The 16723-nt window shown below is 38.3% G+C and overlaps 1 protein-coding gene across 1 annotated transcript; it reads left to right on the plus strand.

Annotated features, from left to right (window-relative positions):
* Positions 1-1737: 1737 nt before the first annotated feature.
* Positions 1738-3222, plus strand: LOC134474571 (melanoma-associated antigen B3-like). Its single transcript, XM_063242917.1, has one exon. The coding sequence runs from the start codon at positions 1738-1740 to the stop codon at positions 3220-3222; it is 1485 nt and encodes a 494-aa protein (XP_063098987.1).
* Positions 3223-16723: the final 13501 nt, after the last annotated feature.

Below are 16723 nucleotides of genomic sequence, written 5' to 3' on the forward strand. Positions count from 1 at the left end.
AGAGAGTGAATGGGCTGAGATCAGTGTGAAAAAACAAGCAATAACTAAAAAAAATCTTTCATTTTCTTTCAGATATTTTATATTGGAATATGAGTTATTGGTATGCTTTGCTTAACAGTTTGCTATCAAGGTGTATCTATTAAAAAATATGTCACACCAATCCTTTTTTATGAGAGTGTAGTACTCCATTATACAAAAATCCACATTTGCTTTATTTTATTTTGATAAGAGAAAAAACGAATGCAAAATTTGAAGACCACTTAGCAGAATAAAAATAATTAACCCAAGGTGCACTGATGTTGTCAGAATGATTACTCCAGGTACAAGATAGAGACATGATATCTTGATCAAACGGTATTAGCTAAAACCTTGTTTAAATGTTGTAAGAGAAACTAGCAGTGTACATACATTAACAGACTTGTGTGTATATATAGATTTATATGTATTTTTTGTTCTGTAATTCTGACTTGATCCTTTCCCTCATCATCGCAATTTCTATTTTATAATAGCTAAGACTTGGTAACAATGCAAATCCTATGAACTCAGGCATTGGCAAAGAGAGTTGGTTATCTTATGAATTGTAGCAGTACTCAGGTATAGAAAAGGATGAATTTGACATGTTTATAATTAATGGATGAAGCACAGACCATACTCATAAGAGAAACAAATCTGACCTACACAGGTTGCCCTAATGTAGTGTCTGTAATGTGAGAAGCTGAATGAGAAAATATAAACTAATATATCAAAGCATATAATTAGTGAAGAATAAAGAACTCAAAGCAATACCATCTATTCCTTCTCCAATTTGACAAATATAGGAAGGGAATGTGGCTGTCATATGCTCCCAAAGAGTCTCAGCATAAAGAGCAGCACCACAGAGGTCCCATGTAAAGGAAGGCTTCAGAGGTCAAATGAGTGGTGGAAAAGATCTCCCTTGATTGAGTGGGCATCACAGAACCACACCCTAATCCATACATTCAGCATCCCAAGCCCAAGAAACACGTGTCAGGCTATTTCTCTTAGTCACTGCTGAATAGCAAATGTTGTATAAAGCATATTTGGTGAGAAGATTCAAATACCATGCAGCAGTAAAAGGCAGGCCCTGGAGATGAGGAGACTTTTCTGGATGAGAAGTACATTTTTTTTCGTCTTTTTCGTTTTTATCGGTACCAGGGATCAAACTCACAGCTGTCTGCTTGCAAGGCAGGCACTTAATGCCGCTGAGCTAAATCCCCAGCTCCAAGAAGTACATACTTTTTCAGCCCATGAGAGAGAAGGATGGCTACCCATAAATCTCAGTGGGCAGAGTCCATCACATGGTGTTTGCCTTAGAATCTCTTCCACTCTTTCCCTATGGATGTGAGATACAGAATGTTACATTTTTAAGAATGAGTCAGATTCTGTGTAGCAGACATGAGAAATACAGGACCTCTGTGTAGTTCGTTATATCTGTGCTACCAATCAAATATGACCCAACACAATAAACACAGGACACCAATATGCAGTCCTTTTAGCACTCCAGAACACCAGTGAAAGGACACACTTGAGAAAACAGGTCCACTCTTGGTTCCTGGAGCACCACTCTCACAGAGACCTGCATGAGCAGCATCGGTTAACTCCAAAGAGAGATCTCTCTGCCAAAGTTGCTAACAAAACCTCATTTTTCCCTTCTCCAGGTGCCTGCAGCACAAAAATTCTTCCCCACATTCCTCCTTCTTGGGCCTAAGCAGATTCATCATGCCTCATGGTCACAAGAGCAAACGTCATGCTTGTCAGAAACGCCCACAGGCCAAAGGTGACATGCGGGGTGTTGAGGTGGCACAGGAAGCAAGAACACTCAGAGCAAAAGCACTAGCAGGAGAGGTAGAAGCCTCAGCTATAGCAGCAGTGAGAGCAGCCATACCCACTGCAGCCACAGCAGCACCACAGAAAGCAGCAGCACGAGCTGCAGTGAAAGCAGGAGCAGCAAAAGCAGCAGCAGCTGCTGCAGCAAAAACAGCAGCAAAAGCAGCACCACCAGCTGCAGTGAAAGCAGCAGCAAAAGCAGCAGCACCAGCTTCAGCCTCAGAAGCAGCGGGTAAACCAGTAGCGTCAGCTGCAGTCACTGCAGGAGCAGCCAAAGTAGCAGCAGCAGCTGCAGGGAAACCAGCAGCGAAAGTAGTAGCACCAGCTGCAGTGAAAGAAGCAGCAGCAAAAGCAGCAGCACTAGCTGCAGGGAAAGGAGCAACTAAAGCAGCAGCAACATCTGTAGCGAAAGCAGCAACAGCAGCAGTTGCAGCTGCAGGAAGAAATGAACCAGAAAAGGGAAAGGAGTCTTCTTTGACCCGGGGCCCAGCTGATGCCTCTCCCTGCAGGCCTCCCCTGACACCTCCAAGGAGATCACCATCTCCTGGCGCTCTCTCTTCTGGTCACTCTGTCAATGCAGACAGTGTTTCCAGTTGTGACCGTGAGGAGCTTTTTTCTCTGGCCAGTCTCTCCACTGACTGTTTCTCAGATGATCCTGATTACCACATTGAGACGCTGGAATGGTGCATACTCCAAAAATTTCATTTGAGGCAGCCTTTTACCAGGCAAGATTTGGTGCAATCCATTAGTCTACCATACAGATATCAATTTCCTGGTATCTTCAAGAAGGTCTGTGACCACGTGGAGGCGGTCTTTGCAGTGGAAGTGAGAGAAGTAGATTCCACCCGTCACTCCTACAACCTTTTCAGCATACTGAGCCTTCCCAACAATGGGAGGATTCGCCCTGGCAGGGGCTACCCTAAGACCGGGCTTCTGATAAAAATCCTCGCTGTGATCCTCATAAAGGACCACTGTGCTGCTGAAGAAGACATCTGGAAATTCCTGAAAAGGATCCAAGTGTATCCTGGCAAGAAGCACAACATTTTTGGAGAGCCCAAGAGGCTCCTCACACAAGATTTTGTGAGACTAAAATACCTGGAGTACAGGCAGGTGCCTGGCAGTGTTCCTCCACGCCATGAGTTCCTGTGGGGTCCCAAAGCCAATGCAGAGACGACCAAGGAGAAAATCATGAAGTTTTTGACCCGGATCAATAAGAACTCTCCTACCTACTTCTCATCTCTTTATGAAGATTTTGGAAGAGATGTGGTTGTAAAACTCCAAACGGTGCTTTCTGCCAAACCAATCCCAGTTATCATAACTCGGCCAATTACCTCAGCTACTTATTATGCTACCGGTTTCCAGCCCTTTGATATCTGAAGCTTCAGCACATCCAGGTTAAGAAAGTAGGCTTTATTATAGGGAATTTTCCTGCAAAAGTTGAAGAACCCCACAGTAGTGGGTGACGCCATTTAGAAAACTTTTACGACATGTTCATTTTTTTGTTTTCTTGCTCATTTATGGAATTCAATGTTTTAAACTGTTTCTTTATGCATTCCTGGAAGTTGTGCATAAATCTTTATTAGTTTGCCCTTATACCTCGAGTGCAACTTAGCACATATTAATTGTATCCTCTAAGGCAAGCTTTGTGGTAGTGCACTTGTACTCACATAATGGAGACCCAGTCTCCACCACTAGAAATTCTGAACCTAGATTCAGTAGCCTTATAGCAAATTTGTTGAACTTCTTGTTGACTCTTTTGTGCCAACAAAGGAATGAAAGTGGTGAAGGTGTCATTGAGCACAATGACACAATTTCCTAAGGGAGCAATGTGGGACTTTGGAAAATCCATGTTTCTGCTAGGATATGATTTTTGTTTAATAATGGGGTGGGCTAAAGTTAGAGGTGCTGAGTTAATGCTACTACATCCTTTGTTGAGTAAAGATTGTGACATCCATTCCTCTCAATCAATTCTTTCCACTAGGACAAAACACTTTAGACTGGACAACTTAAAAAATCAGATTTTTCACACTTCCAGTTTAGAAAATATAATATTACTATAGGGAATTTTTCATGGAAATAGTAAATAATCCTACTGTATGCAGAATAATATGGTGGAGGAAACATTTCAAATATGATAAATTACTGAATTCTCTTAGTACTTTGTGATTTTTAAGGAACTGAATTTTTATATGAGGTTTCAAATGGTTGTAGAAAGTAAAAATAAAATTTTTGTGAATTATTTCTTATGTTTCATTAGTCTTTTCTACACACCTTAGTCATGCCTCTGATTTTTGACACGATGTTTAATAGTACTCGAATGGTGAAGTAGAGGAGTTTTTGCTTCTCTGTTTAGAATTTTTGAGAGAAGAGTTGTAATGAAGACTAGCAATTTGTTAGACTATATTTTTGGAATCTTAAAGGTGCTATACATCACAGCATGCATATCCACCCATTCCAAGTTTCATCAAAATCTAATTATGTTTCCAAAGCCTCACCAAGAAACACTGTAACATTAGATAACCAGTGCTTCTGATTATGTTGTCACAGAAAAGCAGATCTATTCAAGGAATTGTGGAAAACCAGTGGAACACTTACCTCCTTTTTGTTTCCTCATATCAATATTGCATATTTTGAGAGGGAGGGATAGAGCAGGACAGAAATGGGGAAGGCCAAACAGGAGGAGATTGGGAGGAAGAAGAAGGTGAAAGGAGATGAGAGGGGGAGAGTGGTAAAAAGGAGAGAAGCTTTTAGGCGGAGGGGTAAGGAGGATTAGGAGTAGGGACCAGAGCTGACAAAATGGGAAAGAGCAGAATGAGAGGGGGGAGGGAGACAGAGAGAGAGGGGGGGGGAGATTGCCTCACCTCTCAAAGGGATAAAAATCAGAATATGGAACACATTCTTATAACCCAACATCCACTTTCTAAGGGACCAAGCTTTAGATACCATATGGTGAAAAAGAATGAAGTCATTTTTTTGTTAAAGAAAAAAAAATCAAGACGGAAAAATGGTAGAAATAGTACAGAATTTCAAAAACATTAACGCTAAGAAATCACTAGTTGATAATTTATATATTGTCAGCTTAGAAATATTTGTTCAAGACCCAAAATTGAAGCATAAAAAGTAGACAGTCAAGCAATGAAAGTTCAAACTATTCTGCTCAATGGTCCAACAAAATCTTAGTAACAAAACCTTAGTAATATGGCTACCTACCTTACAGACTTAAATATACATGCAGGTATAGAGGATGAAGTCTTTAGCATATAGATTTCAACAGATGTGGTAAAATTACAGGATCATTCAAGACAATAAAGAACACTGCTGAGAATAAGCGTAGCATAGTGGGTAAAGAAGAGACAAATCTATACCTGAGCCGGAAAGCAAGGTGTCTTGGCCTCTGTTTTCAGTGATGCTGAACACATAGGTTTCACCAGATGCTGAACATTTTTTCCAGAGTACTACAGGAAATGAAGGAAGCAATCCCTTCAGGTGAGCTTTACAGAAGCCACTACTCAAGCACATTTTATCACCCAGAACTGGGGAGTGTAACACAGATCATTGCATATCTTGTGTGTTGCCACATTTTACTTGAAGAGGGAGAACTAGAGGCCATCCCAATAAAAAGGGGCTTTTCATTAGGTGCCTTGCATGAAATTCTCCAGACTTTAAGTGAGTGATAGATTCTGTCGAGATTATACACAAGCAATATAGAATAGATGGTTGGGTTGTAAGGTCAACAGGGAAGGTTTGAAGAACTTTGTCTTGACAACGATTCTTAGAGGCTGAATTGCCATCCAGGTTGAGAGGACAATCTAACAATGAAAGATGTGCGGTTTTATTCAGTAGGTGTGATTGCTTTACACTTCTCTTTTTTCTTTGTAATGTACTATGGTTTCTGAATTAGAAACACAAGAATTTACAAATTTAGAGATCCCGATGCTGGATGATTTTATCCGGGATGAAACAGTATTAACTCCTATCAGTCTCTAAATATCAGAAATCATTTTCACTCTTCTTGCCGTATAGTGTACATGTAACTCATGTCTCATTACAACCTATGGCTCCTTAAATTCACAGAGCAAAGGATTGATTTAAAATTATTGTAAGTTAACACAACTGGTAGGAGGCAGAAGTGGAGCCCAATCTCTAATTTTCTCCAACCTGTGCTGTTGCACTAATGCCACCTGATGCAGACCTCTCCTTTAATTCATTGTCCTCTCAGTGTTATGAATTGGATCTCAGTAGGATAAAAGCATGTGAAGGCAAAGGAATAGAAATGGATAAATCAAGATTAAGTAAAGAAAAAAGTAGTAATTTTTCTTGACTTTCACTTTATTCAGCCTCTTACTTCTATCCAGTGTTCTCTTAAATCTAACCTTGCTCCTGTGCTGGAGTTTTGTGCAAACGGAGTCCTTTCCAGGATCGCAGCTCTCTTCCCCTGAATATTTTCTGCTATAAGCTTCTACTCTGGAACTTGACCTGCTGCCTAGTTATTCTCTGCATCTTGCACAGAAGGCTACATTCTTCTCTCAGTGCAACATCTGCTTTCTGTGGCCTCTCTCTGAATAGAGCTTTCCAATTCCCTGATGCCCATGTCCTCCATCCTTGATGCAAGGTGTCTTTATATTCTTCTTCATGAGATGGAGTGGTGCTCGCCTGTTTTCTGTCTGTCTGATCTTCAGTCTTGGTGTTTTCTCTCCCTTTTTTTCTAATAACATAAATATTAGTTTTCCTAGATGGTTTAAACATATTCTCAGTATGAGGGCATCTGTCATTTTGTGAAAAATCCGAAGCTTATATACTTATATGACAGTAAAGGGGGCATTATTAAGTAGGAGACCTGATGTTCTTGCATGCATAACTCACAATGTATTTACATCATGACTCAACTAACTTAAGTTAAAACCCAGAAGAAAAGCTAGGAAATCTTTCTGATTTCTGTATCTATGTCTACCTATGGAGATATGAATATTTCTGTCCCCCCTCTCACCTAACAAGACATTTTTAGAATTTCATCTTTGAATTACATAACTTCTATTAGGATGGTAAGTTTTAGAAAACAACACAATGCAAAATACATTTCCTAAAAGAGTACATTGTTTTTGTGATATCCTAAATGTCTGGAAAACTTTGTGGAATGAAATAATTAAGAATCTCAAATTTTTAATTGAAAATAGCACAATTATTATCATGTGGCATGATACCTCAGTTGTTCAAGAAGTAGGCAGGCTAGTTAATGTGAAACACCACTGCACTGACTGTTAGGTAGCTCCTGAATGAAACTCTTGGTGGGCATAGGGAAGCTGCCAAAGGTATCAGTATCTAAGCTTGCCTGCACAGAAACTTTGAATTCCCACAGTACAGACAAGGGTTTTTCAATTGCGCCTAATCAATTCAGACAAAAGAGGGAGAAGTACAGTTAAGGTGACTGCAAAGGCAGGCGGAGTATGACTGAGTCTCCACACACTGTCTCTCACCTACTTTCTATGTGGCACTGAGCTCCAAGAGCTCTGGCCTGCCTCGAGGTACAGCGGCTTTCATCAGCATGCTCTCCGAACACTGCATGGATTCTGTGCTTCCTAAGGAGACTGTGGTCCATTTGCCTCCTTTCTAGATATGGCGAGTTAGTAGTCAGTGTTTTGCACAACACCATCCCTCCTACACTCTGACATTATAGTTTTCATTTCTTAAAACTCATTCTATTAGTAAAAATACATTCTGAGTCCGTTGCATGTTTTTCTGTCACTATAATGACTTGATTTAAATTGCATATGGGGCAGAATTTTGTGTTGGACAGAGCCTTTCTGCTGACTCTCCAACTCTCAAAATTCATTCCAAATTGCTAGTTTATAAAAGGCAAAGTGGATCATATCTATTCTATGAGGGGACAGGTCAACATGGGTTGGAGTGCAGGGATGGTGGGGCCGTGACATACCAGGAGGGAAAAGTTGGTATCAATGCCATCTTCATGGGGGCTATGCTATCTCCCAAGCCAGCCTGTGTCACCAGTAAGTAGCATGCAGTTTTAGGTGTGGTTTCAATGCAATATATGGATTTAGAATTTAGTAATTAGGTTAATGTAGCAAATCAAGCTGGTAGCATTTTGGTTATGTATTTGAAGCTCACTTCCACAAAGCACCTAACAACTCTAGCTAGGAAAAGCTGAAGAAGTCTTACCCAAATCCCACTGGGGATTTATGTATCTCTTTATATATTTACTTCTGTTTTTTCTTGCTGAACTTCTTTTGTGGTTTTGATCTGGATGTTCCTACAAAATCTCTTATGAATACAGATGATGCATTTTTGGTAGTGGCAAATTTAGAAGGCTTTCAAACTGAAGTATTGTTAGGAGGTGAGACCTGATTTGAAAGTGGCAAGGGTTCTGGAAGATTCTTCTGGAAATATTTACTCTCTCCTGGACTCCTCCATTCCGTTGCTATATTTACTGTTCTCCACAAATTTGTGAGCAGCTCTCCTCTTGCATGCCCTTTGCCAGGAGGCTCTTTCTTGGAACCCGGAAACTACAGAGTAAAACATGAGCCAAAGAAACCTTTCCTAAATTAACTGACAGTCATATGACATTGTGTCTCCTCAGCCAGGAAAGTCATTTCTAAAGTTTAGGTCCTCTAGCTTGGAAATACTTCTATTGTCACTGCTGAGCAATAACCTATAGGCTGCTTTATTTCTCTGAGATCTATGAAGGAACACTTCCTTCTCTGAAAGCATAGGATTTGGCTTGTTTTTCTGAAAAACATCCCCATCTGATTATGGGCTCTGAATATGTGAAACAATCTGAAGTGCTCAGATGAACTTCATTCAAATTTCCCTATGTCCTAACACCAAGAAGTTACACTATTAACAGAATGTCTCCAGTGACACTGAATAATTCTTAACACCACTGATTTATAAGGCTTTATTATGGACTTTCACAAACAAATTACCTGAATTTGTTAAGTAAGGAAAGAGATGAAGTTATTGTAGATGATAGTGATGGAGACTGCAAATGACCAGCTGTCAAAAGGTTGACATGAAAATTCGTAGAGAAAGGTATTGTATGTATAAAGGAATTTCAATTTTAGTTTGAATTTCACTCAAATACAGTCTCTAGGCCAGTGGAGGAAGATTATTGGGGAACAGATGACATGCCATCTCACAATGGAATAAAAGATATTATTAGTCACTAAGGAGTATCAAATGGAGCTTCAGGTAAGCATAACCAATGAATATACAGCCATTTTCATAGCCTTGAAACGTTTACACGTTTTTGGCACACAGTGAATTTTTTTTTTTTTTTACTTTTTTTACTTTTTTTTTTTTTTTTTGTCTTTTTCTTTTTTATCGGTACCAGGGATCGAACTCACGACTGCCTACTTGCAAGGCAGTGCTTATGCCGCTGAGCTAAATCCCCAGCCCCTACAGTGAAAAATTTTTAAAGTTCCCAAGCATTAAGGACAATTTAGGGCCCTGGGAATCCTCCGTTATGAACCGTATTTCACTTATTTCTAACGAAATACATTAATTGGCATCCTAATATGCAATGGAAAAATTTTGTGCATAAAGCAAAAAATAGATGTGATTAGACTATGAAGGATGTTCTCATGAATAACTTAATGCCATCATAAACACTAGATTCTAAAGTTGCTCTAATTGTGGGAGTGGTTTTCTCATAAAAGGTTGGGTTTAGGATTTTCTTCCTTTTTTTTTCTCCCTCCCACCCTATTCAGTTCTCTTTGAGCCTTCTGCCATGCAGTAAATGCCAATCCCTAAATACTAGACTGCTTACTTTCAGATCTTTGAGAAATGAAATTCTGTTCTTTAAAAAGCACTCTATATTAATATTTCTGCTACAATTACATCAAAGGCTAGCACATTAACACACTACAATAGTGTGTTCTGTGGTAATGGAGTAGATGATGCTACTAGAAGTTACATGAGCAAAGAACGTCTTCAGTGCTGGCTCTAGTCAGTGTTCCCCATTCAGCATAGATACTCCAGGTACTAATGGCCAAGACAGGAAGTGGATTTCCTTTCCAATCAAAGTACGAGAGATTAGGCAACAGATCTTCAGGTCAATCTCAAGTATTTTTCTTTCCACTCAGCTACACTTGGTTTAAAGTATGATAATGAAGAATTGTGAGCTTTGCATGGTGGGTACCATTATACTAACTCAACAGACAACGCTATTTTTGGCCCTTTAATGGGCCCTGAGAGACTCATGCTACCTGAAAAGAACAGCCACAAAAAGTCGCCAGGGACAGAATATTAAGAGTGGCTCTTCAAAGGCATCTCCTATTGATCAGAAAGCCTCTACATCAAAATTCATGTAAAAACCAAGAGGTAGATTTTTAAAAATTAATGGAATTGTTCACATTGGGAAGAAAGCCTCACATGATGCATGGGAACTGATTGAAAACTAAGTAATGAAGAAAATCCAGGTCATCATCTATGAAGACTCAATTCCAAACAGACGCGTTATGCTTCCAATTGCAAAACATTAGGTAGCTGTCAGGGTCCTCAAGTGTGCAACAGTCAACAAAGCTCAACCCACACAGCTCAGGGCGAGAGGACCCTTCAGTAGTGTTTTATACATAGAAAGATCTTAAAGTTCTCCTGTAACTTTAACTGTATAATTCATATGCATCACACTTTTATTGCTAATTATCACGTTTTATGTTAGATTTTTGAGACCCTATAAAGCCAATTTACCAAACTTCAATTATGTTTAATGATTCAAGGGCCCCAAAACATGGCAAAGGAGTAAGTATTTTCATACATATGTGAAGAAATCCCACAGTAAATAATCATGCAGAAGAGAGAAATATGAAACATAAATGATAACACATTCTGGTTGTTTTCTTCTTCTAGTAAAATTGTTAAATTATGAGGCATATATCTATAATTCTTTTTAAAATTTTTTTGTCTTTTTCTTTTTTTATCGGTACCAGGGATCGAACTCATGACTGCCTGCTTGCAAGTCAGGTGCTTAAATCCCCATCTCCTATCTATAATTCTTTAACTTATTCAATATAGTGGGAGAGTTTGTATCAAAATAAATTTAAGATCATCCTTGACTTCTCACCTCTCAGTCCTTAATTTACTATCACTTCTTTGTCCTTTCTCATGTTACTTCAGCAGAGGAAACAAAAATTTGATCAAATTAGTACTCACGGATTTTTAGAGTCCACAGATCATGTCATGTTAGGAAGATGTTGAAACTCAAATATCTAAACACCTAAGGCTAATGTTAAAAGCAAAGTTTCCAGAAGAGACCACTCAAGTATAAGTATCTTCATGACAAGTATTTTCAAGCTTTGGTGCAGAGCATTGAATTGAAAGAAGGTGGCATCAAAAAATAAATAAAGAAGGTGACCTTCAGGTCATAAGGATGGTGGTCTAAATAAGGCAGTGAACATGGTGAACAGAAAAGTAGCCATTGCTGCATGTCCAAATTGAGGAATTAGAAGCTGTGTAGGAAAATTATCCTGAATATTTACTTTGCACTTAGGGATTAACTAGAGAGGGTCATACACAGTAAAGTAATGAGAGTGTCCTATGCTCTTGTACCAGCTTAAGAGAACACATAAGGTGATGTATACTTTTGCACATCACTTGCAGATTCTTTAAAGGGTGAAGTTGCCTTGCGATTTCAAGAAGTCATTTTGATGATTCTCTTGGTGTTGCACTAGGATGAGCAATTTCATTCAAAATACATTCTATCTATTACATTACATTGAGCATACGTTTTTGAATTTTTGGAAAAACATGCCATTTGTTTGTCATGTAATGAATGAAAATAAGGATAATTTGGATGGAAAAACACTTTGTAGAGAGTTTTCTGGTCCATCATAAAAATTCTAGGATCTCTGATTTATATGCAGTGGGCCGAAATTTCTCACTGTAAATTAAATATATAGACTTATCTGAAGAAAATTAGTGTCATTCGATGGCTAAACATTATTTTGTTTTTATCCAAAAGTGCTACATACATTGTGATTTATCATGACTTTAAAGTATGTCAAAATTCTGTTAGTATTGTCTTGAGACAAAATAAATAATAATGTCATTATTTAAGACAGTATTTAAATTTCATTAAATATTTCATAAACAGTATTACAACAGTTCTATGACACAGGAGTTATTACATTCACTTTGCAGATGAACTTGCAGTATTCTTAAATTCACAGGGCTGCTAAGTTGTAGATGGGATGAAATCCCTAACCCGAATCCATCAAATGACAACACTGTTCTACTCGGCCCAGCCTGAGACAGATCCTCTCTTGCTTTTGTCACTCTTCCACTTACTACTGCAAAATAAATGTACTTGAGGTCATGAACATATGGCCTATTTTTTTTTTCCTGGTACCCGTGATCAAGCTTGCAACCACATGCTAGCTAGTCAAGGGCTGCCTTTTTAGTCTCTTGTGTTGTTAAAACAAAATATCTGAGTTTGGGTAAATTACATAGTAGGGATTCATTTTGCTTACGATTTTGGTGCCTGGAGAGTAGAAATATTTTAGTACCAAAAATATAGGGCATTCTAGCTATGTGCAACCATGCAGAGAAACAGGACATTAAATGGTCACACGCCGAAGGACCCCATGTGTGGAGTGACACCCACTCTTATAATAACTAATCCAATCAGAATGACTTACATGTGTCCTACTGAGCTCCAGTTCTTAAATGTGCCACTCCTCAGTGTTGCTCCACTTGTGAGCAAGGGACCAGCACAGAAATCTTCCAAGGACAAACCAAATCACAGAAACTCTATAGCCATGGTAATATAAGCATTTCTAAGCAATGGAAGTTAAGGTGAGAGGAAGCCACTGTGTGGGACTTATATGACTTCATTCTCCTAAAGAGCTGCTGTCTCTATGACAAGTGTTTTTTGAGACTTAACTCTGCTTGGGAGCTGCAGTTTAAGACCCAACCTTCTTCGCAGTAATGAGCTCTTCCCTGGGTCTTTTCCATTTGTTGCCCCTTGTTCAACCCCACAACTCAGATCTCCTAGCCAGATCTTCCCTTCTTCATCTACAAAAGGATATCTACAGCTGCCAATGGAACAATGGCTCAATATAACGTTCCCTCCTCCTGAAAGATAATTTTAATGTTCTCTCCACTGTCATTTCCATCAACCTGAAAATCCGGTGACAGCAAGAGGCACTTCTCTATAAATCTGACTTGAGCCATAAAGTTTGGATCATGTAGATATTTGCACCATAATCTCAAGATGGAATCAAAATTTGTGGTTGAAGAGTCTGACTGGCAGAGAATATACTTGTTATACATTCCTGTAGGTACACAGGGAATTTGCAAACCACCAGATAAATTCTCATGACAGTGTCATTTGAGTCTTGCCCCTGTACAGATAGATCAGTGTGTAAGCTCATCTCAGAGGTAGGCGCCCAGTGCCATTCTCACATGTTCTGAGATGAGACAATATTCATCTGGTCACTGTATTGAGGCTAAGTTCTTTAATATTTGCTGTATCTCCTCCTAAGGGAATAAAAATCATTTCTTGGCAGATTCAAGGTTTTGGATGTCTTTTGTTCCTCAGAGTTTCATAGGTTGAAAGCTTCATTTCCTTTCTGGCAAAACTAATGCATGGATCCTATGGGATACCTCTGAGGACGCCACTCTTGGAGGGAAAAGACACAATTCTCTTGGGACTCTGCTTAGCTCTGTTGAGAGGGTTGTTATAAAATGTAGGGCCTGGCTCCTCCCCAGTCTCTGGCTTCCTGTTTCATGTGCTCCCCTCATCTGTTCCCCACTCATATGCTCTTACCATGGTCTCATCTTCTCTGTTGTCATGTAGCCAGTTTGGCCCTCACTAGGGTCAAGATGATGGTGACACTATTCCCTTAAGGCGCAAGAGTTGTGTCTAAATTCAGCTCCAGTGTTTTGCTAGAGTAACAAAAAATGGATTAAGGGAGAAGCTGTACTACTTTCAATAGAAAGGATAAAAGAAATTTAACTCGTTCTGCTGCTTACCTCAGTAACTGCTCCTGAATAAAGCTGTGGCTTTCCATTGTGCTGAATTGCACTGCTAAAGGCATCCTGCACTTTTTATTGCATTTTGCCAGATTCCCAACTTAAGATTTTTATCTTGCAAAAAGAGATAGGAGAACATGCTCACCCCTCTCTAGAATTTATTAAAAATTCCAGTGCCAGAAATGCCACTGGTGAAGATCTTTCCCTGTTGAATCTTTACATATTTCATTTGAAGACTTAAAATAATGTATTACAAGGCATTCACCACATAGTAGACTCTCAAAATCTACTGAGAATTTCAAGCAAACTTGACCTTCTTAAATATCTCTCCCTGGAGCTTGGTGTGGTGATACATGCCTGTAGTTCCAGTATTTAGGAAGCTGAGCCGAAAGGATCACTATGAATTTGAGGCAGATGTAAACTGCATATTGAGGCTTGTCTCAAAAAGAAAGGAAAGACAATGAAGGAGTCTCTATTATGTGTGGACAGTGTTATTTTTGTGACAAATTCTAATAGTTGCTCTTTATTGAGCACCTACTATGTAAATATTTATGAGGGACTTTCCAAGTGCTCTTTGACATTATGTCTTGCTATCTTTCACAGCTTAGCAATTTGGGTAAACTACCTTGCCTAGTTCTCTAAAACTGAGAAAGAATCCTGTGAGTATTTTGGCTACTGAAATGTGAGTAAAGCAGTCTTTGTCTTTTCCATGCACAAACTTTTGCGAGCTAGTCTGCACCTCTATGCCTTTTTTGTCCCCTCTGCATAAGCACAGAGAGCTCATGTGCAGATGAAGAAGCAGTAGGTTGCAAGCAGCCTGATCCCTGGGTTCACCTCACTTCAGTGAGCCTCTGATAACTTCCCTGAGAAAGAAACTCGTATCACATTAAACTATTCCTATTTCAGATTTTGCGTATTCTGTTTGCTCGCAGTGTCTTTACTACAGAGCTCTCATTTATGCTGTGGACTTACTAAATTATTTTAATTAAAACGATAACAGTGTATTATTGTTATTATTATATTCGTCATTACTGTGGTTGTCAGACAGCATCTCACTATGCAGTTCAGACTGGCCTTGAGCTCACTTTGTAGCCCAGGTTGGTATTGATTCACAATGATTGTCCTGTCTCGGCCTCCCAAGTGCTGGGATTACAGGTGTGCACCACAACACCCAGTGTAGTGTATTTAAGTATTGTAGCAAAATAATTCTAGCCATACAGTGAAATAACAAATGCTCCCTTTAAAGCAATTTCTGGTCAATTTAGCATCCTCTTCATAACAGATAAAGTTAACATACGATGAGATCTAATTGATAGCTAATTATAGGATGCAGAAAACTTGCATACCACATCAGTGTTCTACACATGATATACTGTAGACTATGCTGTGATATTTTGACATGTGTGGGCTCAGAAATCTTTTCTTCTGCCAGATTAGATCTTCTTTTAGTGTAAAGCAGTGTATTTTTATCAATGTTATATTGACTTCTGTTTCTCTGTTTTACTTGTCTCTATTTAATATATAATTTTCTTCTTGCTTTTTAAAATTTTATTTAAAAGGAAAAAGAGAAAAAACAAAATGGTGTAAGGGTACAAGTAATACAGAACTACAAAAAAAAAAAAAAACAGTAAGAAATCACCAGTTAATAGATTACATATTATCATCTTAGAGATAGTTGCTCAAGTCACAGTATCAAAGCATACAAAGTGGACATTCAAACAGTGAGACTGCAGACAGTTGTGTTCAATGATCCAACCAAAAACATTAATATGATCAGCTATTTAACACCCCTAAACACACTTGCTGTTGTATCTTTTAAAGCACTTTTTTTCCCTTTTTTACAACAAAATTTACACATTTTGGGTTTTATTACTCCTTAGTTCTTATTACTTTTTTGGGGGGAGAGAATAAAATCAAATATGGCAAAACAAAGCTGTCAGTCAAAACCAAGGATAGACATAGCACATGATGTAAAAACAGAGCGGTAACCATTGTTGATAACCTTGTACTCTTCTTGTTTTTTAACCATATGGATTACAGGTATAACAACTAGTTACACAAGTTTTTGTTTTCTTTTCTATATTATTAATTTGATCCATTGAGTTAAAAATCTTTAATTGACAGATAATCATTATGCATATTTGTGTAATACCATGTGATATTTTTATTACCTATGCTTTTACTCTTCCTGTTGGACACATTTCCCTACTTCTTTGAATTCCTAGTAATTTGGATGTTAAACATTTTCATTTGAATATGGTTGTATTTGTGTAGCACAAGTATCATGAATATATATATATATATATATATATATATATATATATATCTAGAATTTGTTTTGTGACTTAGGTAATTTTCCTAGAAACGTTATGATCCTTAAAATTCTTTTTAAGATTGCTTAGTTGTTACCAGAGCATCATGAATTTAAAAGTAATCACTCATTAATATAGCATAAACCACTTTGAATATCAGCTTTCTCTCTGACTGTGGGGTCAAGACATACCATAGTTTCACACTTTCACTAGTGGGAACAAGAAGGAAATGCTTTTTTAAAATTTTGTTTTAAAGACAATAAGACCAAACAAAATGAAACAGAATGAAGCCAATAAGAAACAAACAAAAAACAAAAAAACAAAAAAACAAACAAACAAAAAAACCAACGTGAGTGATACATGATATAGGACTTCAGGCTCTGGAATTCTCTCATTGTATAGATTTCTCCTCTCCAGCATTTATTCCTGTGAGCTTAGACAGCCAGGCCTCCTTTGATGCTTAGTATAATACACTCAGTGATAGAAGTGGGCCCGGTTTCACCTGAATCGCCCATCCCTAACTTTGGGCTCAAAGAAAGAAGGTGGTACAAGTTACTCTCAATTTAAAAATTTTTCAATCT

This window comes from Cavia porcellus, unplaced genomic scaffold (assembly GCF_034190915.1).
Source record: "Cavia porcellus strain 051 isolate PalLab524CR breed Dunkin Hartley unplaced genomic scaffold, mCavPor4.1 scaffold_33, whole genome shotgun sequence".
Lineage (NCBI taxonomy): Eukaryota > Metazoa > Chordata > Mammalia > Rodentia > Caviidae > Cavia > Cavia porcellus.